This window comes from Anopheles stephensi, chromosome 2 (genome assembly GCF_013141755.1).
Source record: "Anopheles stephensi strain Indian chromosome 2, UCI_ANSTEP_V1.0, whole genome shotgun sequence".
Taxonomy (NCBI): Eukaryota; Metazoa; Arthropoda; class Insecta; order Diptera; family Culicidae; genus Anopheles; species Anopheles stephensi.
Genome location: NC_050202.1, coordinates 44300177 through 44326002, shown reverse-complemented (window position 1 = coordinate 44326002; position 25826 = coordinate 44300177). Strand labels below are relative to the sequence as shown.

Below are 25826 nucleotides of genomic sequence, written 5' to 3'. Positions count from 1 at the left end.
AGCAGCAAAGTGTCCACGCGCAGCCCAAACACGTTTTCACCAAATGTATGCGACGTATCATTAACGTATCGTAGAATATAACTGAAATAATTTAAAACAGCAACCAATATAGGCGCCTCATTAGTTTCAAATCATAAAAAAGGTCGAGGAAAATGAACGATCACTTCCCTGCACAATAACAATCCAAATGCAAAATGTAAACAAACATCCCCCCTCCGATTGACAAAACACGCATCGCGTGTGCAATAGCCCTGACCATTTTCGAACTGTCAAATCTTTGTTTGGGACTCTATTTTACCTTTTTACCGAAAAGTAGTCAGCCTTTCGTACGGGGAGGCGGTCTGGATGGGATTTGAACTCCGGCCCTGCCGTGTGAAGACCGGCGCCGCTGTCGCCTCGGCCACCGGACCGCCTTGTTGTACAGTAATTGGTAAATTATACTCACCATGTGACCTGATGAGGATGACATTCCTGCAGCTACACTTCTACCACCTCTTCAATAGGTTTGAAGCCACAGTTCTCTTTTTTCGGAATCCAGGCCAAACTTACAAGACTAGCAAGAATGGCAATATCCAACATCACATGGCTCAGGTGAAAGTGAGTGGAAAACTGTCAGCAACTTTTTGCGACTACTAAGAGCATGCACCAGAGTGATGGACACTGTCTTCTCTTCAACCTGACGATAAAGAATGCCATCATCAGAAACGCAGAAATGAAAACTTTGGGAACTGTCTTCTGAAAGCCAATGCCCAACTTAAACTGTCTGGAAGCAAAACTCAGCACTGGTTAGAGTACTGGCTACCACTCAGTATTACTAAAGTATGAGGAAACTTTTCCACGCAAACCATCTGTCGCGAAAGATTTTAAAAATTGACGAAACCCTCTTAGCCACGTTCGAATGAAAGATGTTCAAAACAACGCGTCGAAACAGGGACATTAAAAGAGTCGCTGCAATGACGAGATCTACGAGTTGTTAGGGAATCTCTCTACAGTGCAAGTAATAAAATTTCGCTGTACTAATTAAACCTCACTACACAACAGAAACGCGCACTATTTGAACAGTTGATCGATTTTCCTGAACAACGATTTTTTTTTCGAACATCGATTTCAAATATATCCCGCGCGTTTGACATATCTGAATGAATTTGTCAAAAGCAAACGTAAACAATAACAAACTGTTGCGCGGACATCTCGTACACAATTCCGTTTCGCCGGTCGCTATCAAAATCATAGCAAAAGCGTTTTTAATCTCGCAATGGACGAAGACGACGATCTACTAGCTGCTCTGGATATACCTCCAGCCCCGAAACAATCTGCCGTAAGTGAAACAGATGCATCACCGAATGCCCCAGCAGCATCTACCAGCGCCGGCACTACCGAACAAACACCCGTCGTCGTAGCGAAGGTAAACAAAAGCCACTGCATCCTGGTCAACCCGAAGCAACGCTGCAATCCACTGCTAAAAGCGATCCAAAACATTCCATGGGAGTATGACGACATCGTGCCGGACTATGTGGTCGGTGCGAGTGCCTGCATCCTGTTCCTTTCGCTGCGCTATCACAACCTTAACCCGGACTACATCCATGCCCGGCTGAAGCAGTTGGGCAAAATGTACGAGCTGCGTGTGTTGCTCGTGCAGATCGACATTTCCGAGCCGCAGAATGCGCTGAAACATCTGACCCGTATCTGTTTGCTGGCCGATCTGACGCTTATGCTGGCCTGGAATGCGGATGAAGCGGGACGGATTGTGGAGAAGTATAAGCTGTTTGAAAACCGACCGCCGGACTGGATTATGGAACGGGCGGAGAAATATCCGCACGAGAAACTGGTGCGTGCACTGACCAGCATTAAGCCGGTTAACCAGACGGATGCGATGATACTGCTGCAGAACTATGGGACGCTTGGGAAGTTGATCAACACGACCGAGGAGAAGCTGAGCATGTGTTCGGGGCTGGGGCCAAGAAAGGTGAAGAAGTTGCACAAAACATTCAGTGAAAATTTTCGCAAGCAGTAGTTAATCACTTAATATAAGCTTAATTGATATCCTCATAAATTTAATTTCGTTCTATTTAAATTTTAAAAAAATATACCGAAAGATTAATTCACATCTTCAAAGAGCTCACCATCAATCATCATGTTTTACTATTACAAAGAAAAATTAAGATGAATAAAGAATTAGAATGTTACCAATCAGCAAATCTTATCATTAATCCTCAGTCTCCTTCTGCTCCGGCGCCGGCTCATCATCAGCCGGCTTAGGCTTCTCAGCATCCTGTTGCTCCTTAACCTCTTCTTCTTTTTCCTCTTCTTGGGGAGCCGGTTCTTCTTCCTCTTCAGCAGCTCGTTTCTTGCCACGACGCACCGCCGGCACGGCTACCAGTTCAACAACCGAATCGGCTATTTCGTTACGTATCGGAGTGGGTGTAAAATCTTTCTTCGCTTCTGCTTCCGCCTTCCGTTGCTTTTCCGCTTCCTGAGCTTCCGCATCGGCTTGCTTGATTTGTTGTTCCATCTTTTCCTGCCGCTGTTCCTGGCGTTGCTTCTCGAACAGGGTTTTCATTTTTTCCTATAACAAAACACATAAGGTGATGAAATATGTTGTGATAAAACCGACCCGAGCCGTCTTCCGAATCACTTACCATTTCCTCGCGGATTACGTTCACCTGCTGCATATACTGTTGATATACAAACTGTGCCATTTCCGTCATGTCCTTTATCGATCGCACGGAGGAGGACGATGAATCGGCGGACGCATTGCTGTCACGGCCGGCGCCAGCTAGCAGCTCACGTTCACCGGGATATTTCTCTGCCGGATGTAGCTGCAACTCGAGCGGTCGATTCATCAGCAGCCGGAACGCTGGCCGCAATTCGACACAGTTCTTAAATAGTCCCACTCGTCCGAAAATATACAGCCCTAAGCGGGCACGACTCATCGCCACCACCAGACGCCGCACGTCCCGAATGTGACCGATCGTTTTCGTACGAACCAAGGACAGCAAAATGTAATCGTTCTGCTGACCCTGGTACTTGTCAACGGTGGTCACTTTGTGCGGTTTGCCGAACATCGGATTGTTGGCACAGCGCGACTCAATTACATCCCGAATCAGATGCTTCTGACCGTTGTATGTGGTGAGGATGGAAATCTTCTCTGCCGGATAGCCAAGCAGCCGCATGTACATGAACACGGCCACCACATACTCTGCTTCGGCAAGGTTCTGATAGAAGTACGGGTTCGGTTCCGATTCACCAACCCCATTAAAGTCTTCCACATTGATCAGCTGATACTCGAATGCGAACCCAGCATTGGCGCGGCAGTACTCTGGCCATTTGCGGACATGCTCCAGATCACCCAGACGACTGTAGCGCCACTTGTACAGCTCACAAATACTCGACCGTGCACGACCCTGTCCGTCGAGATCGATCGTCGGAACGCCGAGACGCACTAGGCGCGTAAACAGCGATTGCTCCATGTTGGAGTACTTCTGGAACGCCATGTTCTTGATCACGGGTGGCAGCTGATGGTGATCACCGATCATGATCCAACGCTTCAGCCGGTTGTACCCATCCAGAGGGTTCTGCAGCAGCAGTGGAATGAATGTTTCGATTTCCAAAATCTGTGCCGCCTCCTCCATCAGGATGTTGTCGTACTTGAAGCCCATCGTGACCAGCTCCTTGCGTTTGAGTGCCGCATGCGTACACGTCATCGCGATGATCTTTGCCTCCTTCACCAGCAAATACTTCGAGCGGTCCAACCCACTGCGCAACAGCTCGAACGCGCGGAACTCCTCCAGCTCAGCGAACATGTGCGAGATGTACCGGAAGCAGCTGTGTGCAATGTCCATGTTTTCCGCGTACGTAGCCCCACCGAACAACGGTAGCGGAGCATCCTTGAAGAACCGGACAAAGGGGAACTGCTGCTCGAAATGCTCTCGACGTGTCGGATCGCCATCCGATGCCGCAGCAGCTCCCTCACCTTCGAATTCGCTCAGAAACTTCTCCCAGCGTGCCACCACATGGTACAGATAGAAGTGTCCTGCTGTCTCGCACGTGTACGCCACATCGCCACTAACTCCTAGCGACTCCTGCAATCGTTGTACCTGACCGAGCAAATCGATACGCTTAGACAGCACGTAATTCACCCGTCCGTACCGACTGTAGTCCTTCTCCGTTTCGAGCGATTCCTCACCATGACCCAAACGCAATAGATGCCGCTCGTCAATATCCAACGCCATGATCTTCTCGAAAAGCTGATTCAATGCTTGATTAGAATGCGTCACAATCAGTGTACGCTGCTGCGGGTGGTTGTGGTACAGGTTGGAAATTATCTGCACCGCTACGTCCGTCTTACCCGTACCGGGTGGACCGACCACCAACGTCAAGCCGGGTTGCATTCCCGCACGGATCGCTTCGATCTGGGTCGGCGTGAAGCGAATTGCGTTCTTCTTCGGCTCGTTGTACTTGTACGGACCACGGCTCGGAATGCGGTACGGTTCGACGAGGATACGCTTCGGTAGCTCATCCTCCGTTTCCTTCTCTTTGCCGTCCGACTCCGTATCGGATTCGCTTTCCTTCGGAACATCCTCAAACGTAAGACGGAACGGTGGCTGAAGGGCCATACTTTCCTGCTCCGCTGCCACAATCTCGTACGTCGGGAAACTGCTCGCTACATGCGCGTAGTCCAGAAACGTGTCATTGAAATCCAGCACCCGTGCCTGATCCGGCATGCGACTGTAGTGAGCCGCACCGGGATCACCGTACCCGAGCAGAATATCGTGCAGCCACGGTGGCACGACGCATTCCGTGTTCATCAGATGGCGAATCGTTTCCAGCACGGCCTTAAAGTTGTTTTCCTTCGGCTTTCGGCGCATGATGATGTTAAAGCCCTCGTACACGTCCTCCCTGCCATCGTCTTCCTCCCCGCCGGCCTGTAACGTGGCATCCATATCCAACCGGTACTGGTTCGAATCGAGCCAAACGCGGAAGGTACGCTGCTCACCGGCCAACTGTGGTCGCTGCTCAATTCCATCCTCAATGACGCGCCCATTCGCATCGAGCATACCCTCGATCTCGCAACCGCGCACATGCACCAGTCCAACCTGCGGCACAAAGTGTTCACGGTAGTCGTACTTGGTGCCGATCGGTTGCGTTGGCCGGACCGTCACGAGGAAGCACACATCGTGCTTGCGGAGATTTTCCCACTCTTCCTGTACCTCTTTGCGCACGTTCAGCGTTACGCTAACGTCAGCCCGTACACGGGACGGTTTCTTCTCGCCGATGTGTGGCTTGGACACTTCGACCACGGCGAACGATTGAATCGGCAGAGCCATACGGGCCCACCCGCCGAACACAACGTCACCGTCCTCCGATTTCCAGGGTAGCATCCGACTGACGGCATCCTCGATATCCTGGCGGATTTCGTCTGTGGAAAAATGATATAACGGGTTGGTGGATTAATAAATAATGTTTACTTTACCTCAGACGATGTGGTAAAACGACTTTTATTCAGTATTTTAAAATCTAGAATGGTTTATGTTGCAGGAAACAGAGACAAACCAATTTAGTTATTGGTCAAGTTTCTTTACGCATCTGTAAATAGCATCTAAAAGTTAGCCGATAAGAGTGATGAGTTTGCTCTTACGGCTGATCTTTCTGTGTTTAAAGCGTGCCTCAATGCATAGTTTTTTTTATAAAATATATCTTATTGCAGTTCATCATCATCAGCTTTCACACAATTCTAGTGTGGCAAACAAATTTAAGATTTAAGACAGATAGTTTTAAGAGCATTCTATCTTAATGCACAATGGAATGAAAAGGTATTATCCGAAGTTTATCAAATGACGAATGGCTCAATCGAGGCAAATTCTTAATGATCAGATCTACAGATTTGTCATACTTATCATCAACAAAAAGAATCATAGTAACTATGGCTATTCCACAGATTTGCCTATGAAAGTACGACACTGAATATTTTATGGAGTTTGAAAAAAAAGAGTAACTCAAAATATTGTATTCTTAGCAATTCACGAATGAAGCCATCTTTAGGAGCTCTGATAAGACATAAATTGCAGATCAACCAGATCATACGGGACTCAAGCTGAACGGATCTCGACCATTCATTTGCAAATGGTTTGGCGAGTAACATCGGGCATTGAAGCGAAGCTATTTTGCATTCGGAATGGATACTTCGTCGAGCAATATTATCAATACGCCGTCTTTGATTGTCTGAGGTCTTCCTTCCCAATAACTATGTCCATCATCGAAATTATTGCTTCTTTAACGATGAAATCACTAGCAGAAAGTTGTAACACTTAGAGCGGTATCTGTGTACAAATTTGTCTTAAGAGCTTCAGCTGCACAACAACATGGCCGTATGTCCCAGCTTGATTTATGAGCTTTACAACACATGACTTACGAGTGGTAATGTACGGTATGATCGGCATATTCTGAAATGACTTTTACTTTGTTGCCGACCTTATAAATTAGCATATGTTTAATGTGCTACTCTTGGTAGCGCACTCGTATATAAGGAGTAATGCAAAAAAGTGTGTCACATTATACTACTTGCATACTTACACGTAGACTCCAGCCGAAACAGATTAAAGTTCCGCAATAGATAATCATGCAGCGTGAGAAACTGTAGGTTCAGCTTCGGCAGCGCCAAACATCCTTCGCCCGAGTAGAACTCCGTCGGGACGACGTTCTCGTTCCAGATGATGTCCTCGGTCGGGTACAGGGGCATCTCGTTCAGCGACTCCAGCTGTGACACGCGCCGCTCGTGTCGCGAAATTAGCAGCTCCCGCAGGAACGTCTCATCCGTCCGGTGCCACTCGAACGGGGGCTCCAGTTGCTCTGGGACAAGGTTCAGATAGCAGGCAATTTCCCGGAGACTGGCGCAATCTAATGCACCGAAGTGTTTCTCGAGCGATTCACGCGTATCCACGTTCGCCACGTTCGACAGAGCGAACATACGTAGGTTGGGAAATTTTGCGAATGCTGCCTTCTGGAGCGATTTGATTTTTGCATAGTGCAACTGCGTCATGTCGTGGTCAGTCAGGGGATCCCCAGTTTTATCGTTTATCTCGAAGCGGGCGTAGAACTTGAGCATGTCCAGTAGCTGAAACAAAGAGGAGCAGAGGAGAGGTTCGGGTTAAAGTGAGTTGGTTACCGTTTCTAAACCTGATTAGTAAAAACCCACAAACACTATGCATGGAGACAGAAGCTACAGCTCATTTCGTAGAATTCCAAATGCGAAATTCAAAATACAACAAAAAAAAACACCTAAAATGCGTCAGCGAAGCTGAATAATCTTGCCCCAGGCAGTGTAACATTCAAAGGGGCTGTTAAAAATCAACGCTTTCAAGGGGCTGAATCATTGACGCGTCTAAGGTTACACGGGATTATCAGCTTTTGAAAGGCATAACCATGTTTGTTTTAAAATTTTATTATTTTTTGGTGAAATATGATGCACAGTGCAAAAATAGATGATTTACCATTATGGGTAATTACAAAAACTGTCCTTTTTCTTTGGAAACACCTCTAACAGCAAGGGTGCCGAACACAAACTAATACCAAAAAAAAAAACACCATTCAGACCTTTTTGTCTCATATTGATTTGTATGTGGCTCTAGATTATCAGTTACTTTGACTTGCACATGATTAATATATGATTAATCAACATATCAGCAATGGTGTTGCAATGCGCCATTTGGACTGTTGTTTTGAAAACATAATGATAATTGTGGAGTGACGCCACTTCAATCTCATCCTAATGGGTCGCACTTTGGCATTTTCAGATGTGTTAGAACAACAACCCATACACAACTCTATGTAAAACGTGTATCAGTTCCTAATTATTGCTAGAGTTTAACTGTACGATTTTTGGTACAATATTTGCATACGCAACTTTTTCATTAGAAGCCCTACTATCAAACACTGTACGTTGATGATAAGCGACTTTATCATATCGCCTTATCATAAGCGCTGATCATATCGATCGGTTCGGAAAGAAAATGTTGCGCTACAACTCAGCCAGTAAAATCAAGTCAACGAAACCAGAAATAGACGACCAGATTGTGGCAATTATTTCCGCAGCATACATCGATGATCCTCTTAAAGTCAATCACACCCCGGTCTGCAGATCTGCAGTTTCGAAAGTCGAGCTGGAAGGGATCAAACTTAAGGCCTAAGGCCTCCAAGGTGAGCCGCCAGTGGCTGTGAGATATTCCCAATCGTTAATGAAACCATGAGATCATCATTTAAAATTATAAATTAAATATGATTTTTATTAAAGCGATACGGATACAATAGCTTGTGATTGAACCTTGGCACAAGTTTTGCTACATATAAACCTATCGGAGAGAACTTCAAAGCAGAATATCCCCGCCTGATAAGATTTTCAGACAACAAGGCAGAGTTTATTTATTTCTAAATCCGACATACATCTACATGGTCCGAGTGAATATATCATAATTTTCTGTCTCTTGCTTCGAGTTAAAACCACGCGAGTCTGAGACCCTCTTAACATTTTGAGGACAATGTCATTTTTAAGGTTTTGGAGCAATCGATGATCCTTCACAAATGATCAAAGTAACACCTCTCAGTCTCACAGCTAGTTAAAAGTAGATGTGTTAAGAATACTCAAGGATATTTGCTCGAAATCTGTCGAAGATCACTTCAGATTTACCTGATGTAATTCTAAGGTTCTACAGATTTACTATGAGTTAATTAAGATTTTTGTACAAAATTTATGCCATAGGGATCATCAGCTTACGCAGTTTTAAAGCAGACTTAAAAGAATGTTTATAAATCTGTGGAAGAGATACAATAAAGACGAATCTCGATCGTGTGGCATTTTGTCGGAGTCTCCCAGACGATTAAGTAATCCCCAAATAAAAAAGTAAACCCAGACAAATGACCTAATTCCACTTCAAGTCCTTGATCATTGTCAGAAACATCATTCTCAGCGATCATTTTACCCATAAATAACATACCAAAAAGTGCACTTTAAGCATTATCGAAGCCTCAAGCTGTAAAGTTATGTCCTAAGCCAAACCAAAAATGTCTTCCGCGCCTGAATTGTTGCACTAAGTGTGTCTATTTAAAGTGTTTCCATACTCGAACCATACCGGTGCAGAAATGTTGTACCGAGAAGCAACTATTCAGCGTATCTCAAGAGGTTACGGCAATAAATATTGATTACGAGCGCATCAACCGAACCGCACGCATCGAGTTTCATCAATTCGTGAGTTTGAACGCCGTGCGTCCATCCCGAAAGACGCTCAAGTTATCCGAACGCCAATCCAAATTCCATCCAATTCCATCTCGAGAACGCAATTAATCGCCTACCGCATCAGGCATCATCAGCCATGAAGGTTACTGCAAACAGTCCAATTCGTTTGCATTCTATCTTCTAAAAGTATCGCTAAGTGTTCGATAAACACCGACAGCTTCATCTCCGACTCCCTCCGGAAGAGTAAGACGTTTTACCGCCAAAGCACATTGTTTCCGGTAGCCACGATGGTGATGATGATGATGATGATGATGGCGGTTGAACAAAAAATAGCAGCACAAACAAACACAAACCAAACGTACGAATGGGCGAAAGTGGATTAAAGTTTTAATTCATGCAAAACAGATGAATGTTCTTAAACCTCTCCCTTCGGTATAAAAATGTGCCTCCTGTCCTGATCCCATACCACCTTCTCTATGTTAGCTGAGCTGATGGCTGTCGCATAGGATGAACATTTTCCAAATGCTTATTTGCTGTCGCTGATTCCCTTTTCAATCCTGGCCCACCACAGGCAAGTAACCACCATCATCATAATGCCTGCCAAGGGATTGTGCCTCCGCTGTACACACAGACACAACACAATATCACAAATCCGGAAATCGCAGGAAAATTCACTTCCGCTGAAGGATTCTCTCCCGAGCTGCGAGCAGAGCTCGAGGCACAAAGAAGGCAGCTCCGGTCCTAACCGACTGTCTTACTATCCTTGGCAAAAGTCGCGCAGAACTCAAGTCAAACCTTCCTCTGTCAGGAGCAGCTGGTTCGTCGGTGGCGAGAGAGAGGAAAAAAAAAGATAACAAGAATGGAAGGAAAGTTTAAACATTTCATCCACTGATGGCTTATGGGTTCCTCCACAGTTGGTCTACACGCCTTTGGAGCAGAGCCCGCATACAGTGGCACTGTGGATATTCAAAATGCCCCATATAATAGCATAGCTATTGTTTAAAATTTTTCGTCCTTCAGAGCGAAAATTCGCACATACTATACTGCACATAAAATAGAAAACCTTTAAAACTAGCCAACATACAAATTACGCTCAAGTATAAACGGAAAGCACGTGCCGGTAGCTCGTGCAAAGGTAGAACGACGCACCATTTTACAACATAAATAAGGTCCAGCCCATGAGATTACACTAGCGAATAAATCAACAGATAGTCATCAATCACCAGCCGCTTGACAGAAGGTTCTGCCATCGTACAGCATCCACCGCCGACTGGTGCCAGGGCCAAAGAAGAGCTAAGCAAAAAATCCACGCCTGTGTCCTCGCTACTCGACGCAACTTGGAGGACCGGCAACCATTCCGCGTGTGTGAATCAGTCGTCACCGGTCGCCCGCGTGTGGGTGGAACTTGGTAAAAGCATTCCAATCAAACAGATTTTTTATTTTTATCCTGCATAAGAAACCAAACGATTGAAATAGCACCATAACGTGCGTATTTATATCCAACAATTATCGGTTGAAAGTCACGCACTGCCTACTACCCACTTGCGCGCGCGTGTGTGTGATGATTGAGTCCGGTGGCACAAAGTACTACAAGAAGTGTACAGTGTTCTCAGCGAAGGCCACTGTTGTGCCACTTTGTTGTGACATTGGATTGTTTTGATTGGTACAGAGAAGCACGCAAGGCAATTTATGAAACTTTACCGGCGATCCTGAGCTACTTGCAATTAGTCCTCCTAAATAGGCCCTCTGCGATAGCATGGTTTCATAAATCATTTCGAGAGAACCCACTTTCCACACACACAAGGGTTAGCGCTGGCAATCGATTGCATACCACCCGAAGAAGAGGAGAACGTCGTTCGAAAGCCATTCATCTTTTGAATTTCTAGCCGCCAACTTCACCACACTAGTCACAAGTCCAACTATTCCGAACGTCACCAGCAACTCCCATCACGTTGGCCCCTCCGCTGGACGTGTGATAAACTGCGGAACATCCCAACTGCAGCTGTTGCGGCGATGAATACAATCCGAAATCATGCTGTACACGCCGTGACGCCTTGCCCATCCGATTTCCCGGTTCCGTGTGGACATAAGGACGCGTAACGTCCGCTCGTCACTTATCAGCTGTGCTGCCGCTGCCGGTTTGTTCGATCGTCGGCAGCCAACAACAGCAGAATGCGCGCAATCCAGTACGCACTGCTCGCGCAAACCAGCAGCATGTTGCTGCTCGGGCGTATGGCAACTCGAACGTCACACCGACCGACCGACCGGACCGACCCGAATCGAGCGCGAACCGAAGCTCCCTGCTATGTTGGAGCGGCGTCTGCCCGAACGGAATACACGCAGATACAGCACACCATCGCATATCTCGTACGACGGAGGCGTTTTTGGCGCTCAGTTCTCGTTTCGAACGCGTCGCAGCTCGTAGTTTTACTCTAGCCGTCGTGCCGCATGGAAGCGAGCGGGCTCGCACCGGTCCACCGGGACACCTCGTAACAACAGCAGCGCGAGTGCGTGTATAGGGAGGGAATAAAAGTTGCACACCACGGAAACCAGTACCGACGCTTATCGGTGTCGACTGACACACCGGAGTTTTGGATTCCGGTGGTGGTGTGTTTGCAGTGCGCTTTGTCTTTTGAAAGTGAATCTAAAAGCACTCTACGTCTACTCCTGTCTCAGGCTGTACAGACGATAGTGATCGAGCTAATACGAGGAGTCGACTCGATCACTCGTGGGTAGTGTACGCGATCTGCAGGCGATTCCTAATGGCGGAAGCCTCGAAGTGCGAACGGAGTGTGAAGTGCAGCAAGTGTAGCAAAACGCATAATCAACATCGCATTCTTATCAAACACGCAAAACAGAGGCGCACAGCGTAGAAAGAATATTGCCCCAAGTTTTATCGGTGGCAAGATAAACCAAGCTGTCTGCTTTTGTTGGAGTTTTTTTTTTCATTGTGATCGTATGACGTTCATACACAAACGTGCCGGAGCGATTGTCGATGCATATTTATTTCACTCGCGGATGTTGTTGTGTGCACCATCACCATCGTGCGTCAAAAAAGTGGTTTTGAAACACGCCAGAATCATCGCTCCTAGCAGCGTACAGCCGAGCCGAGCGTAGAACTGGATTATCTACGCGTCTCAGTACAATATCTCATAGCACAACACAGGGTGAAGCGTTTGTACGTGCATTCGTCTCGTGTACCGCACCAGATCAGGTGTTTTTATTAGCAGCAACACAAACACAAGATATGATGCCGTTGACTCCTCGGCCGCCGCCAGGTCTGCGAGATCCTCGCGAGGGCACGTGCCGCTTGATCTGAGCTTGTTAGAGACGACCAAGCAAATGAATATTGTCGCCCAAAAGTTTATATGGCAGGTCACGAACCACCGTGCTGTGTCGCCGGCCATTCAGTTAGAAGGATTAGGAAAGTTTAATCGGTTCTCACACCTGGCGCATAGCCTTATCGAGACAGGTTGTTCTTTGTTGTTGTAGACAGTTATGGATGTTTCATACACTTACACATACAATTTATGTAACACGTTTCACAGACCGTTGGTAATAGTCCCTTCAACCGAAAAACAGGGACACAAACGCAACGTTCGAGCAACCTCGCTTTAAACATTTAAAATATGGAGCAAATGATTTGGTCCGGATACATATTTCATACACCGAAAGCTTTTCCCAAGCACCTGATCACAAACAATCACGCGTTCGTATGTGTTTGTGCCCGGTTAAATAATTCTTTGCGTTCGCTTGTTGCCAGTATCTTGCAGACCTTTCCCGGACAGACACACAACACATCGGACAAGGATCAAAGAGAATCATGCATCACGTCCAGAAGGTTACCGTTTACCGAAAAACGGTTCGCTCCCATCCAACACACCCCTCACGGAGAAAACGAGGACCACACATGGTTGCAATTTCACTGCGGGGAGGTTTGTTTTATGTTCCGATTTACTACCGGAAGCGGAGGCGCAAGTGGATGGGACACATTTGAAATCGATCGCTTATCAATACATCATTTATTGATGTGCACGTGTTGCGAGCGAGATGCTTCTGCTATCCGCGCGAGAATTAAAAGTCATACCGTTTCGATGTTAATTTTTAAAATAATTGAACGACAACTTTTCTCCACGTTTGACATCACTTTGATACGGTATTGCAATCATTGAAAGTTACCCCTGATGCGTGCGCCACCCGCAGCGAACGAGGTACAATGACTCCGCGATGGCGTCGGTCGGTAAAAGTTAAAATCGAACCAAACTTTGCCGGTCAACTTAGGGCTGATGATAGCTGTCGAAAGCATACACGCGCTAATGCTTATGGGATGGTGAGGTGAGGGGGAAGAAAAGACAAGGAGAAACCCTAGGGGATGTCCCTTACTGTGTTTGTGTGTAGTGAACCGGCGATCCTGACCTAGAGTAAAAAGGGATTAGATTGAAGGGCGGGATTAGATTTGAGTGACAGCAACGATAAGCCTTGGAGAAGCTTTAAATCTGTTTGCCTTGCTGCGTGACCCATTTTATTTGTCTGGTCATGTGCGAGATTTTGCACAAACAATTACTCAACGTATGTGTATCTTTTGCAGCAAAAAAGGAACCTTAATGAAAATGGACTATTTATGAACAGTACATGTGCTGCATACAAAGCTAGGGTTGAAAATGCTCCCAAAAACTGTATACATGTTTAACATAACAAACAAACAGAGTCCAGTCCCTGTGCATTTTCTGTGTACCGGTTAACTTATTAACGGTCTATTATAATTTGCAAACACATACAAACCACTCGCTCTCCACCATAGTGCAATCCTCGGCTCCATCAGTTAACACTGTCGCCTCCATCAGGAACCGAACGCCACTTTCAGCTCTTTGTGTCTACGGCCTGCCGCATGACACATGAATCTGGGCGAAAAGTTCGCTAATGTACACAAACCATTATTTTTCTCTTTACTTTTCTCTTTCTACAAATCGAGAAGGGGAATCCAATGAAAAATTAATTAGCAACTTTGCACTAAACACTCATCTTCGACATAAGGCGCGTATGGGTACGCCCCACCCACATGTTTGCCCAACGACAGCACTGGCCCAAAGTACTCGTGTAAGCTCCTGCTTTCTTTCTTCCCCCCGTGGACAAAATACGTCAGCCTGGATGCTCATACAGAGCAAACATCTTTTTTTCATGCTCATTTCAATTTGCAACCCAACGCTACAATCAATATCGCTGAGGCTGTCTCGTCCAAAACGTCAATCCGGACAAACCCGTTCCAGATGCGGAATTTTCAAATTCCGGAAACAATTTCAGATTTTGAAATAGCATTTCCGGATGCATATGCACCAATCGTACACCAGAGAGGCATAAGGAGAGCTAGAGCAGCACACAGCAGTCATCAGCGCGCGTTCTACACATTTTAATCAAATTTTCGAGATGTTATTTCCCGAACGTTTGTGCTGTACTCTTTTCTGCACCGAGCAACAACATTCTCTCCCTTCTTGGGCACAGTGCCAGGTAGCCTTGTTCGATTTTCTACTTTCACGGTCACATGATAACCTTCCGGTCGAGGAGGAGTTCCGAGCTTTCGGGTCGGTTGTGATTTTTACGACTCAACAACCACATCAATAAAACCGTACTCCAGTGTTCGGAAGTTGTCCACAACGACGCAATGCATGTTTGTTGATGTTGGGAGGACAATGTTTTGTCGCAACGCTATCTCTCTGCCACCGTGAAATGCTGTATGCCTGAGACGCATTGTAGCAAAACTCGTTCCCGAAACGAAGGAACGAAGCGATCCATTTTTTATCGCACAACATATTTTCAAACATCAAAAACTTCCAGCCATTTTGCTCGAACGCGAAGAATTGGCGTGATGTATAGTTGCGATAGGGTTCCAGCCCGAGAAGCAATTGGGCTGGAAATTATTGCTAGCCCGCAGCAAAAAGGCAGAACAAACAATAACGCTTTACAGTATGCTTCTTTTTTAACAGTGAAAGCCGGTATGGGTTTAAATAATGCCTATTTGATCTGAACCAACCAGCCGACTAGGACACTAGGAACTGGTGGTGGATGTTTTCAACTGTAAGGATACTTTGGAAGTGAAGAGGACCCCCCATAATCCGACTGCCACACTGAATCCAGCCTCGTAAGAGCGTAATTATTAGTTAGTAAAAGTTTCGTTATAAATTTGAAACTATTGTTAAACGAATAATACTACCTCCGCAAGTATCAACTCCCGAAAGTGTCGCTTAACAGGCAGAAAAGCAGGAAACACACATACACATAAATTCGCTTATTTTGCTTAATCCGTTTCTACACACATTACGCTGCACAGAGCTAGAGCACTCAGCACTCTAAAATGTCTCTTTTAACAACCCAACAACGCCCTCACGGAGAAGGCTACTTACAGCAACGGAAGCACAAGAGAAAAAAAACTGCTTTTAGTCCAAAAATTTCGCATACTCTATCGATTGCCATTTTGCCTTCCCTCCGCAAAGGGGAGTAAGCGTCCGCAAGCGTCCAGACTCTTGTACACCATCGGACCACGTTAACGTTACACACCCAGCGGCTCAACTCTGTCTAACCCAATGTGCGGTGTCATTTATCAGCGCCCAAGAAGTGGAACTCCTATCGGCCAATTGAGGGGAGGAAAAGCGGGAATGGATGAATTTGTGCCAGCTAAGCATACACACAAACACAGAATAGGAAAAAGAAACGCGCTTTCCGGTTTGTGCACCCCGGAAAACGGAAGTGCTTTGGTGCTTGCGTTTGCGGGTTGTGGGTTAGACAAATTTATAAAGACATCCTTCTCCTGAGCGGAATGATTCGCTTTCCGAAGCGTGTTAGCGTATGTGATTCATGAAGCAACAAGCGAATACACATTGGTTTAGATACACATATGTATGCACGTATCCATCCAATCCAAACAAGCTCCCAACCCACGGGGGCCACACTCTTTTGTTCTTGACATTCACCTTTCGCGAGAATTTGTGCCTGTGAGTCAGCGGTGAATTAGTGAAATGGAACCGGAATCGTCGAAGAAGCCTAACCACAGTCAGCAAGCGATTAATGATAGCAATTGTAACGCCCGCTGCTTTAAACTAAGACCATGACCGATACGCACCCGCGTACGAGGAAGTTGTTGTTTGCGAGGTAAATCTCGTTCCGTTCCGATCGGTTTACGATATGCCTAGTATAGCAGGTTCCCCCCTGGACTGTTCCGTCTACCCAATGCTAGCGTGAAGATAAATCACTTACTTCGCGACCTTGAACTATCGACTCACACACGCAATGCGCACTCATGCTCACAGTTCCAGGGGTTTAAAAGACGTCTCTTGGTAAGATGACATACGGGAAGAAATAAAAACCGGCTCATCCGATTCTCCACCCACACACGTATCCATCTCCCGCTGTCTGACCCTGTGCGTCTGGAACCTCGCGCCCTTTTTGCACACCCGATTTCGCTGCTCAAGGCCATACCGCGTCACAAACCGAAATAAGTCATCACAGAGACAGTTGGGAGACAATATTTTTCAACGGTACGGAAAGCCCTTCCAACGTCGTAATGGCCTGAAGCAGAAAGGATAAATTAAATTCATTATTCCAAGCGGCGTGGTGATCACGTCCCTAGCTTCCGCTCGTAGGACATGATCATGATGGGGGAGGGGGAGTTATGCAGATGATGCCTTACTCTCTCCGCTATTCCACCAGCGCTACGATAACACGGTGGAAGATCATTTCTCAAATCTTCTTCCAACTTCCAACATATTCTGCCCGAGTACCATTCATAATTTGGCCATTTTTCAGCATTTAACGAACGATCCGGCGACATTTGGGATACGTTGGAAGCGCACCCGTTACCACGACAGAAGACAACAACAAACTTTGCCCAGGAAGGAACTGAGCCTTAGTAGGCTGGATCGGTGAGTCGGTCCATTGACGTCGGGCCGTCTGAAATCCCCGTTGGGGGTTTCCCATGTCTAGAGACAAGTAAAAGACAACATGCGGCTCACCTTGCCCCAGAATTGTGCATGTTTATTTACACTGCCAAACTGGTGTAGAGCGGTCGGCCCGGAAGCGATTGACATTGTTGTACGCTCGTGTTTTGTGCTGATGGAAGAACAACATAGGATAAAAGAACTGTCTCCCTCTGTAGGATGCTTCAAACGTTTGCAGTGCGAGAGCGTCTCTAGCTATAGCTATGTAATTATGAATCGGCAGGCATCTGAAGACCTCACTCACGAGAAGTGCCGCCTGCAGGCTTCATAGGGCGAGAACGCTAATTAGCCTTCGCGAGCGAAGGAAGAAAGTTTACTTCAGCAATAGTATTACCATGCATATGCTGCAGTTCTCGCCGGCTAGAAGACAGCTCATAAAACACTCAAATCATATTATTGAAAACTTTGCATAAGATATACCAGTTGTCAAGTAGCATTATTACATTCCCATTCATAGAGACAGTTGGAAATGACAAAGTTTACCATACCAGGTACATACAGTTCGCCCCTTCACTTCCGATAAAGTCCAGCAAAAATAAGCAAAATAACCGTGGAGTGCCAGGAACCTCCCAAAATAAGAGTTCCCATGGCGCATGGACCACCAAACTGTCGAACTTCGAGCAATGCGCCAAACATTCCATTATTGATTGAACATTTTTGTTTGTTTGTTTGCACGTTGCAACAGGAAAGTTCTAGCCAACTACGAGTCTCTTCTGCAGTCTCGCCCGGACTGCATCATTCCCACCATCCATTTGTCACAATCTCAGTACCTTAATTTCAGGTTTGATTTCAATAACAGAACACCCCGTAGCTGAAAATGGCTAGAAAAAGAACGAAACGAAAGATAACTTTCTTGTAATATCACGATCAAAAGTTATCTAGCAGTGTGCTGCGCCCTATTATGCTGGCAGGTGCAGATGCTATAATACACCCGGCTGCAAGCTCCGGGAAGTGGAAAGGGACACTAGAAGACGCCTGGGGACTCTCGGCGGAGTTTGTGTGATTTGTTCGGGGCCGAAATAACAACCGTCGGTCGAGTTCACCGTCAGTAGCACCGGCAGTAGTGCGAAAGGATTTCGGAACAATTATCTGCACGTTTTGCTATGCGGATAGTGCTTGCGGATACTCGATTGCGGTGGACAAGTTTTAGAAGAAAAGAAAGAAAATGTTAGTTCAATGTCAGCTTCAGCAACTTTCAACGACGGATCCAAATCTCGTACAATCACTCTTATTTGATTAGAAATCCGTTAGCAAGTATGTGCAATAGAAAAGCTAAAGGCAAAATACACGCGTAAGCTTTCTATATCAGTAGACTAAGATTAGATAATTTATAATACGTAAACAATCGACTCTCGTGATAAGACAAACAGCGCACCTTTTCGCTGATACCGGTGCTGACATTCGCGTGTGAAATTCTAACACACGGCCCTCAGACGCTACCACTTTCGATCGGTGTAAACATTTTTTCTTGCCCTATTCATCAACAAGAATATTGCAGACACTGGAAATGATTAATATGTTGGCTGATTGAAATTCTTTTATGATAAAGTTTTAACTTGTTTAAAGAATTTACAAACTTTTCGCTCTTCCTGTACTTTGTCATCGTTCTACGAACACTCAATGTTAGCCTCGACATTAATCGCTTCCTTCGTCAGGACTTTTGTCCATGTGCTCGAACGTTCGCTGCACACTGTGTACCGGTGAGCCAAGAAGAAGCGTCAAGGTGCGTTGCAGGTAGTTGCCCACCATTAATTAAATTCCTTTTTGCGAAGCCAACGGTTCTGCCGATCCTCACCAGCCAACCATTCTCCACATCTCCACCGTCTCAGTTCCGTTATCGAAAACATTGTCTAGCACTCTGATAGCTGCTCGCTGTCTAGCGTCGTCTGCTGTCTTCAGCACCTTCATCATCCTTTGGACCGCTGGCTGAGTTAATGAATTAACAATATTTTTGTGATACGGTGGCTATTTTTCCTTCCGTCCCAGTTCCGGCATCGGGTATCAGGGAGAAGGGAAGATGCGATTTACTTGTCTTCCCTCTTTTCCGGCCACTTGTGCCATGGTGCGGAACATAGGCACTTTAAACCACGTTCGCACAGTGAAGTTCGCCTATAATGCATTAGCACGCGAAGGAAATGAGGAATAAAATGGGCAATGGGCGTGAAAGAACAACTGCCAAGAATGCTCTTTCCGTGCTCCAAACCCGGCTCTTGGTGGTGCAGATTGTTTTAGCAAACACACAAAAAAACGACTAGCTCCTTCATCATTACATTGCTAGACGTAGACTAGCTATCCCTGTTTCAACCCGGGCCCTTTAATTGAGTGCGGGGGAAACAAACAAAGAACACACACAAAACCATTGCACGTTCCTTTCGACTGGTGACGGGTTTTTTGATTGCGTTTTTCTTTTCTTGCAGTTTGCCGTTTGCTCCTCACGCCCAGGACGCCAGAACGGGTGTGGATCAGATTTCTAAATCTACTACCTACCTCCAACAGAAACCGAGGGCCAACAGTGGAAGTGTGCATTGTGCAACTTGGGTGAAGCGGTGAAAGAGAGAGAGAGAGCGAGACAGATGGTCCACAAGTGCAGTGCAAAATGAAGTCCAGTGATTATATGCGCCACAAGTGTTGAAAGCAGCGGAAGTGAAAAACGAAAACGGAAAAGGATACCCGCGAGGTAATAAAAACGGAAGGCGAGTGTTCTTGGTATAGCAAAAGAGACGTAAGTAAACGACACGAAGCCGTGTCGTTTAAATGAAGGAAGTGAAATTAGTGCCAAGTGTTGGGCAGCCGGGTCGGTGAAAATTGGCGTAACAACTCGGGTGGAGAAAGTGCACACTGTTGCGTGTGTCCCTTGGGGTGTGTGGTGTACAGCAGGATAGCGATACTTTGAAAAGTTCGTTGGCTATCCTCCCACTGCCTGTGGATAGAAGATATGGTCAGGCTGCCACGTGACAGTAAAGTGATGCTCAGGACAATGGCATTGGTGACGTTGGTCCTGGCCGTGGTGGTGCTCGGTGCAGGCGGTATGGTTGCCGCTGAGCTGGTGACAACCAACGACCAGAAGGCTAACCAGTGTTGCCAGGAATCGTACGTGGTGGACGGCAAGCAACAGCGGTGTCTCCGCACCGACGGTAATTACACAACGGAAATGCACCTCAACTGTACCCACAGCTACATGATCTACCGCGAGATCGAACAGGAGGTGTACGTGGATGAGACCGGGAGTCTGGTCGATGGCCAGTACCGGATCCAGCGCAATGAGTAAGTGTAGTCTACGTGCAACAATACCTGGCCATGGCGTTGTTCGACGGAGTTTTGTGTTTCTTTCTTCGCTCAAGAACTCCCCGAAGGGAACTTCAACGGCTCATTTCTAAAAGTATCCTTGGCTCTCTTTCCATTTGCCGGCTTTATTACTAGCTTCTGTGTGGCGCACACCCTGGATTCCCAGCACACCTTACCCCAAGCAGAAGGGGAAGGCATGCAACCGGTGTTTGTGGTGTGCTTTAACATGGCCAACATGGAGACGGTAGCCACGATGCTCGTCAGCAAAGGCATCATGATGCTGATCTCCGTCTTCTTTCTGCTCGTCACACTCTACATCTACTACACCATCCCGGATCTGCGGGAAACGCAGGACAAAGTAACGTCGGCGGCCGTCGCCAGTCTAGCGGTGTTTATGTTCCTGCTCAGCCTGGTCCAGCTGTGGGGGTCCCTAACGCACACCCCCTTCTGCACGGTCATAGGTAAGTGCCACAACCCACCCGAATGCGCTCCACGCCAATTGGGTGTAAAATGAACCGACGAGACATCCGCATGCCCGCGGCAAGAATAAATCGATTACAACGATTGGTGCAGTCAGTCAGCAGATGCGAAACAACGCCAGCGGTTGCCCATTGGTGGCAGCCAACGCAAACACAACCAACGCCCGGTTCCTAGAAAAAGCGTTGCGCGTTTCGTACCTTGCGGTCCATCAAACAATCGATTTGGTTCGGTTAATTGAAAACTCATCCATGCTTGCACAATTGTGCAGACAGTGCACCACCGGCAAGGCTTTGGACCATATTTTACCGTTCGATGGACTCGCTTGCTTGCTTGCTGTTGGCACAGTTTTTTTCCTTTCCTTGCACGTAACGTGTTGTTTCCGGATCGATGGAACCAATAACGGGCGCACAGTGCAATACTTCTCAGAAAACGCATCCGCACAGTTCCGTACCGAGACATGTGGCATGGCGAAAAGCACAGCTCAAATTCCCTTCAAAGCTCCCCGAAAGGATAAATTGTCCTTACTGGATGATACCGGGTTTTGGCAGCTGCCGATGAAAGGATGATCGATTTACTACTAATCGAACTAGATACCATCACCGAAAACCGTTGTTGATCCAGTTCTTTCAGAGGAAAGATACGGATTTAGATTGAATTTTATGAGCACTAACTAAATCGATCCAGTACGGCTGTCCGCGAACCATTCAATTATGGAGTTCATGCAGAACGCGTTTTTTTTTCGAGGCTAATAAAATTGAAATGGAAATTTTAGAATTCATTAAAAGTCTCCGGTTTGGGGGAAAACTTTCAGCTCTCGTCGCGTCTCTTCTACCTAACTGTGCTACGGAGGCTTTATCTGTGGCATCAAATCGGCCGACCCATATGTTCTCCCGACCGAAAGGGTTGCTACCACACAAACCGAACACAAGATATGGCTCTGTTTTTATGCCTTTCCAACAAAGAACAAAAACACCAAACCGAACCGAAGTCATCCGACAACTGACACAATGTTGACGGCAAAGGTTAAGGTTAGCCGGTGACCGAATAATATCCCCAGGAGAAAAAAAAACACCAGGGCGCTTTGCTGTCCCGATGGGTAAAATTAGATTGCAAAATAGCAAAGGCAAAGAAGAAAAGTGAACTTCACGTAAAAGAACCCAGCAGCAGCAGCAGCAGCACTGAATGTAATTAGCATGCTAACGAGAACGAGAACGCAATGAGCCGGCACTGAGGCGCAAATAAGGAGCAAAGGAACAAACGTAAGGCAAAGCAACGTACAGGGCAAGGTGACGAAAAACTCTCGCTTTCTAAGAAACTTCAGTCCAAAAAGCGAAAGTGAAATTGGTTGGACGGAAAAATGGTTCGGTTCGGCAGTAAGAATGAAAGCGAGACAAAAAGAATTACAAAACCATAACTACATTCGCGGTGTCGTCGTGTTGAGATTAAAAAACTTTCTCAACATCGCCCAACATCATCCAACATGACGGCCTGCTTTCCTCTCACACATTTACGGAGGTTAACGTACCCTCGTACCAGGGAATCATACCATTCTACGATGCTTCACGATGCTAAGAGATACTGATGGATTAAGGACGCAATACGGAAAAGCTTTTTCCAGCATCTCAGACCACAAATCGAAACGTTGTAAAGAGAGCCGGGGATAATCACCAAAAGATTCTCCACTGAACCATGTCGAAGACGATGGAAAAGAATGCCGGTTTGCTAGCCGGAAGGAAGAATGCGCACGCGATTCACGGCGGAACGTTCCGCTATTTTCTCCAGCTTACACTTCCCACTTTTGGGGAATCGAATTGTAACAAAAGCCATGGAAGCGAAGAGTCAGCAATTGCATATTTGGGTCACAGGACAGTCCGGACTTGTTTTTCCGCTATCCAATCGTTCTCATCAAGCGATCCGATATGGAACGGACCACAAAACCGTTCAAAACTGTTCTAGGATAATGAGATAAGTGCACAATGCTCGCCCCAGTACCAGTAGGGCAGACGAACTGATGATTGTTCCACTTCCGTTCAACCGAAACACCGTGCCACGGTTAATGTCTTCGACGAAATGCTTTGGGAGGAAACTGTTTTTATATGACGCTTTGAGACAATTATGTCGTCCTTCCCGAGCTCACCGCTCTAAACAACGCTCTCACTCTATTTACAGCGTTCCTGATGTACTTCTTCCTCAACAGCTATTTCGCCTGGTTGAACATGGTCATGGCTAACGTATGGAAATTGACAGTGTAAGTATGGCCCCGAGAAGCATCCATCCCGCCTCCCACGTGGCGTGTTCTCATTGATTAATCGGTTTTATCCATCCCTTCCGTGTCGGCATACTCGGGACGCTTGGTATTTGTAGTGCACGCCGATGGAAGATCAGAGAGCGATCCTGGTACATCCTGAACCACATCTACGCCACCACGGTCGCCGTGACGTTAACGACCATGGTCTACATTTATCACAGCCGGTATCCGACCCTTGGCGAGGTCTCCTGCTGGTTCCGTAGTGAGTTTTTGCCCCCTTTAATGGAATCCGTCCGCCCCTTCGCCTCTGATTATTTTCCTTTCACATCGCACAGCCGAACGGGAGCAGTCCTACTTCGTCTATTTACCGCTGAGCGTGATGCTGAGCATCAACATTTTCCTCTTCGTCTGGACGAGCCTTTATCTGCATGCGAGTGGTGACGACATTAGCCAGGACCGGAAGAAATCGCTCCGATACAAGTGCATGCTGTACTTGAAGCTGTTCCTGCTGTCCGGCCTCATCTGGGTGTTTGAGATTTTGTCGTTCCACATGAGCGAAGGTTTGGTGCCACAGTCCTGGTTTTGGATTATCGTCGACGCAGTCAACTGCCTGCACGGGGTGCTAATCTTCTTCGTGCTGATCGTGTGGCGGCAGCGCATCAAGCGCGAGCTGGCCAACCGGCGGTTGTTCTGCTTCCGGGCACCGGCACGCTGGGCCGAACTGAAAGACGACGAGCAGGAGCATCTGCACGAGGAAGGTAGGTGGTGGAAGGATTGAGGAGGAGGACCCTCTAAACACACCTCGTTTTTTTTCTATCGTTTACACACAAACCAGGTCGCGATACGGGCAAGTATGATCTTATCATCAAGTAAACAACAGAACCTTACGAAATAGCGCAACCCCATCGAAACACCACCGTTGGACCCATCGTTGAGACACCTGCCATCTGGCAGCGAGGTGTTCTCGACATACGCACCTACCATCACCGGTGACCTCATTCATAAAGGGTTAGGTAGTGAACGCTGGAGTCGTTAGATAGGGAGAGAGAGATAGAGAAACCCCGGCGCGTGTATTCCGCGGAAACGTGCGCACAGTCCGGATGACCATCATTTTACACCCAAGCGGTTTCCCAAACGAGAACCCATCGAACATGTGGAGATGATATTTATCGCATTCGTATCGGTGATTCAGCAAACACATATAGTTACGAGCAAAATTGTTAAGCGTAGATTTACGTCTAGAATTAGGTGCAATGTTGCAAACGTTGATGAATTTATACTGTACACAGAAATATATATAGAGAGAGAGGGACAGTGAAACTAGTTATTGCAATTGCGTCAGGAGTTACTTTATCCATTTTGCTACTGCTGCCTTGCTACCTCCCCACTGCACCGTGTGCGGTGGCGAGACTGAGGTGATGCCTAAGTCTGTTAATGAATTTATACACGGGCCAACTGATGCCGGTTAGATAATGCGAAAAGTTTGAACTACAATAAACTTTTAAACAGCAAAATGTTTTTTCATCCATTAGTGTGTTCGATCTAATATCACAAACAGTACTCCCAGGACGAAAGGAAGTCCTTCTAAAGGTCGAAAAGTGCTGGTTCGATATCAGGTGACCTTTCCGTATTTTTAACCCTGCACAGAAAATGACTTCCGAATTAAGATCGCTATTGCTATTCATACTCCGGATATGATGGGATACCAATTCCGGACGTTAGCTAACAATGGCGCAGAGATGTTTCCAACCAATATCATCATCATCCGCTATGTCAAGGACGAAAAAGTCATCCAATCGTTCGATGTAGATGTGAGGTGGCAAGCAAACCACCATCCTAGAAGGACAGGATAGGGATGCAACATTTTTGTTTTGTTTTTATTCCTTGGCCTTGTTGCTGGATGGAACATTATACAGTCATAGTAATAACCACCAACTTGCGGAATGATTGCACTGTACTGATCCCGATTTAAACGATTATCCGTAAGCCCCATAACAACTAAATGGTAAGGATGTTGAATCTGGCTCTACACCTGAATAAAAAAAAAATCAATGCTAAATGTATTTCGACATGAAATGGAATTATTTTCCGTCCGGGACATTCGTTCCAGTTTATTTCAGACAAACAAAAATTGATCAATAAATAAACTCTTCAGCAAACAGTGTGTGGCTCGTAAAAGAAGTTAGATTTGAAGGTCAAATTAATAAAATCAATAAATTACCGTGTTACTCCAGGAATAGTTATCTCGACGTACTTGAATGTTTTCATGAGGCAAATTCAATGGAAAACATTAAAAGCATCAAATAATTCTACAGCACCAGCATCCAAGGCCATGGCTTCCAATTTATGCAGTACATTATTCGCACGATGTAATTATTCAAATTCGATAGCTGTTGGATAGAGTGTCTTCCAAGCTCGATAAACTATAGCGGTTTGTTTTCAACGAGTAAGGTTGAATTTCAAAATTATTTGCAGTTTCAAGACATGGCCGAATGCAAACTTTTAACTTAAATTACACTGTACCACAATTGATAGTTATAAATATACTGAGGAATCATGCCAAGAACAGTTTAAAATAAAAAACAATAAACGTGTC

The 25826-nt window shown here is 46.2% G+C and overlaps 3 protein-coding genes across 4 annotated transcripts in view; 2 read left to right on the top strand and 1 right to left on the bottom strand.

Annotated features, from left to right (window-relative positions):
* Window positions 1–1168: 1168 nt before the first annotated feature.
* On the top strand, window positions 1169–2190 carry LOC118503470 (DNA excision repair protein ERCC-1). Its single transcript, XM_036036766.1, has one exon. The coding sequence runs from the start codon at window positions 1256–1258 to the stop codon at window positions 2012–2014; it is 759 nt and encodes a 252-aa protein (XP_035892659.1). The 5' UTR covers window positions 1169–1255; the 3' UTR covers window positions 2015–2190.
* Window positions 2050–25826, bottom strand: part of LOC118503461 (RNA helicase aquarius) — a 41533-nt gene continuing 17756 nt past the window's right edge. Inside the window, exons 3-5 of the mRNA XM_036036746.1 lie at window positions 6574–7114; window positions 2640–5419; window positions 2050–2566 (exon numbers count right to left, since the gene is read on the bottom strand). Coding sequence (XP_035892639.1) covers window positions 2207–2566; window positions 2640–5419; window positions 6574–7114 — 3681 coding nt within the window. The 3' untranslated portion in view covers window positions 2050–2206. The remainder of the gene's footprint in view (window positions 2567–2639; window positions 5420–6573; window positions 7115–25826) is intronic.
* LOC118503468 (probable G-protein coupled receptor Mth-like 11) lies at window positions 11603–24744 on the top strand. Of its 2 annotated transcripts, none has more exons than XM_036036761.1 (7): window positions 11603–11736; window positions 19635–20481; window positions 20638–20963; window positions 23152–23230; window positions 23347–23492; window positions 23566–23988; window positions 24066–24744. In XM_036036761.1, the coding sequence occupies exons 2-7, from the start codon at window positions 20153–20155 to the stop codon at window positions 24101–24103; spliced, it is 1341 nt and encodes a 446-aa protein (XP_035892654.1). In that variant the 5' UTR covers window positions 11603–11736; window positions 19635–20152; the 3' UTR covers window positions 24104–24744. The 2 variants fall into 2 exon arrangements, with proteins under 2 accessions (XP_035892654.1, XP_035892655.1); XM_036036762.1 differs by lacking the exon at window positions 11603–11736 and adding an exon at window positions 18027–18508 and having other exon boundaries at window positions 24066–24736.

What these genes read in the sequence shown, in the direction of transcription:
- LOC118503470 (XM_036036766.1), top strand. Translation starts at nt 1,256, where the DNA reads ATGGACGAAGACGACGATCTACTAGCTGCTCTGGATATACCTCCAGCC.
- LOC118503468 (XM_036036761.1), top strand. Translation starts at nt 20,153, where the DNA reads ATGGTCAGGCTGCCACGTGACAGTAAAGTGATGCTCAGGACAATGGCA. An exon ending in TACCGGATCCAGCGCAATGA is followed by an intron (nt 20,482 to 20,637) that starts GTAAGTGTAGTC and finishes CTTTATTACTAG; the next exon opens with CTTCTGTGTGGCGCACACCC. An exon ending in GGTCTCCTGCTGGTTCCGTA is followed by an intron (nt 23,493 to 23,565) that starts GTGAGTTTTTGC and finishes CACATCGCACAG; the next exon opens with CCGAACGGGAGCAGTCCTAC.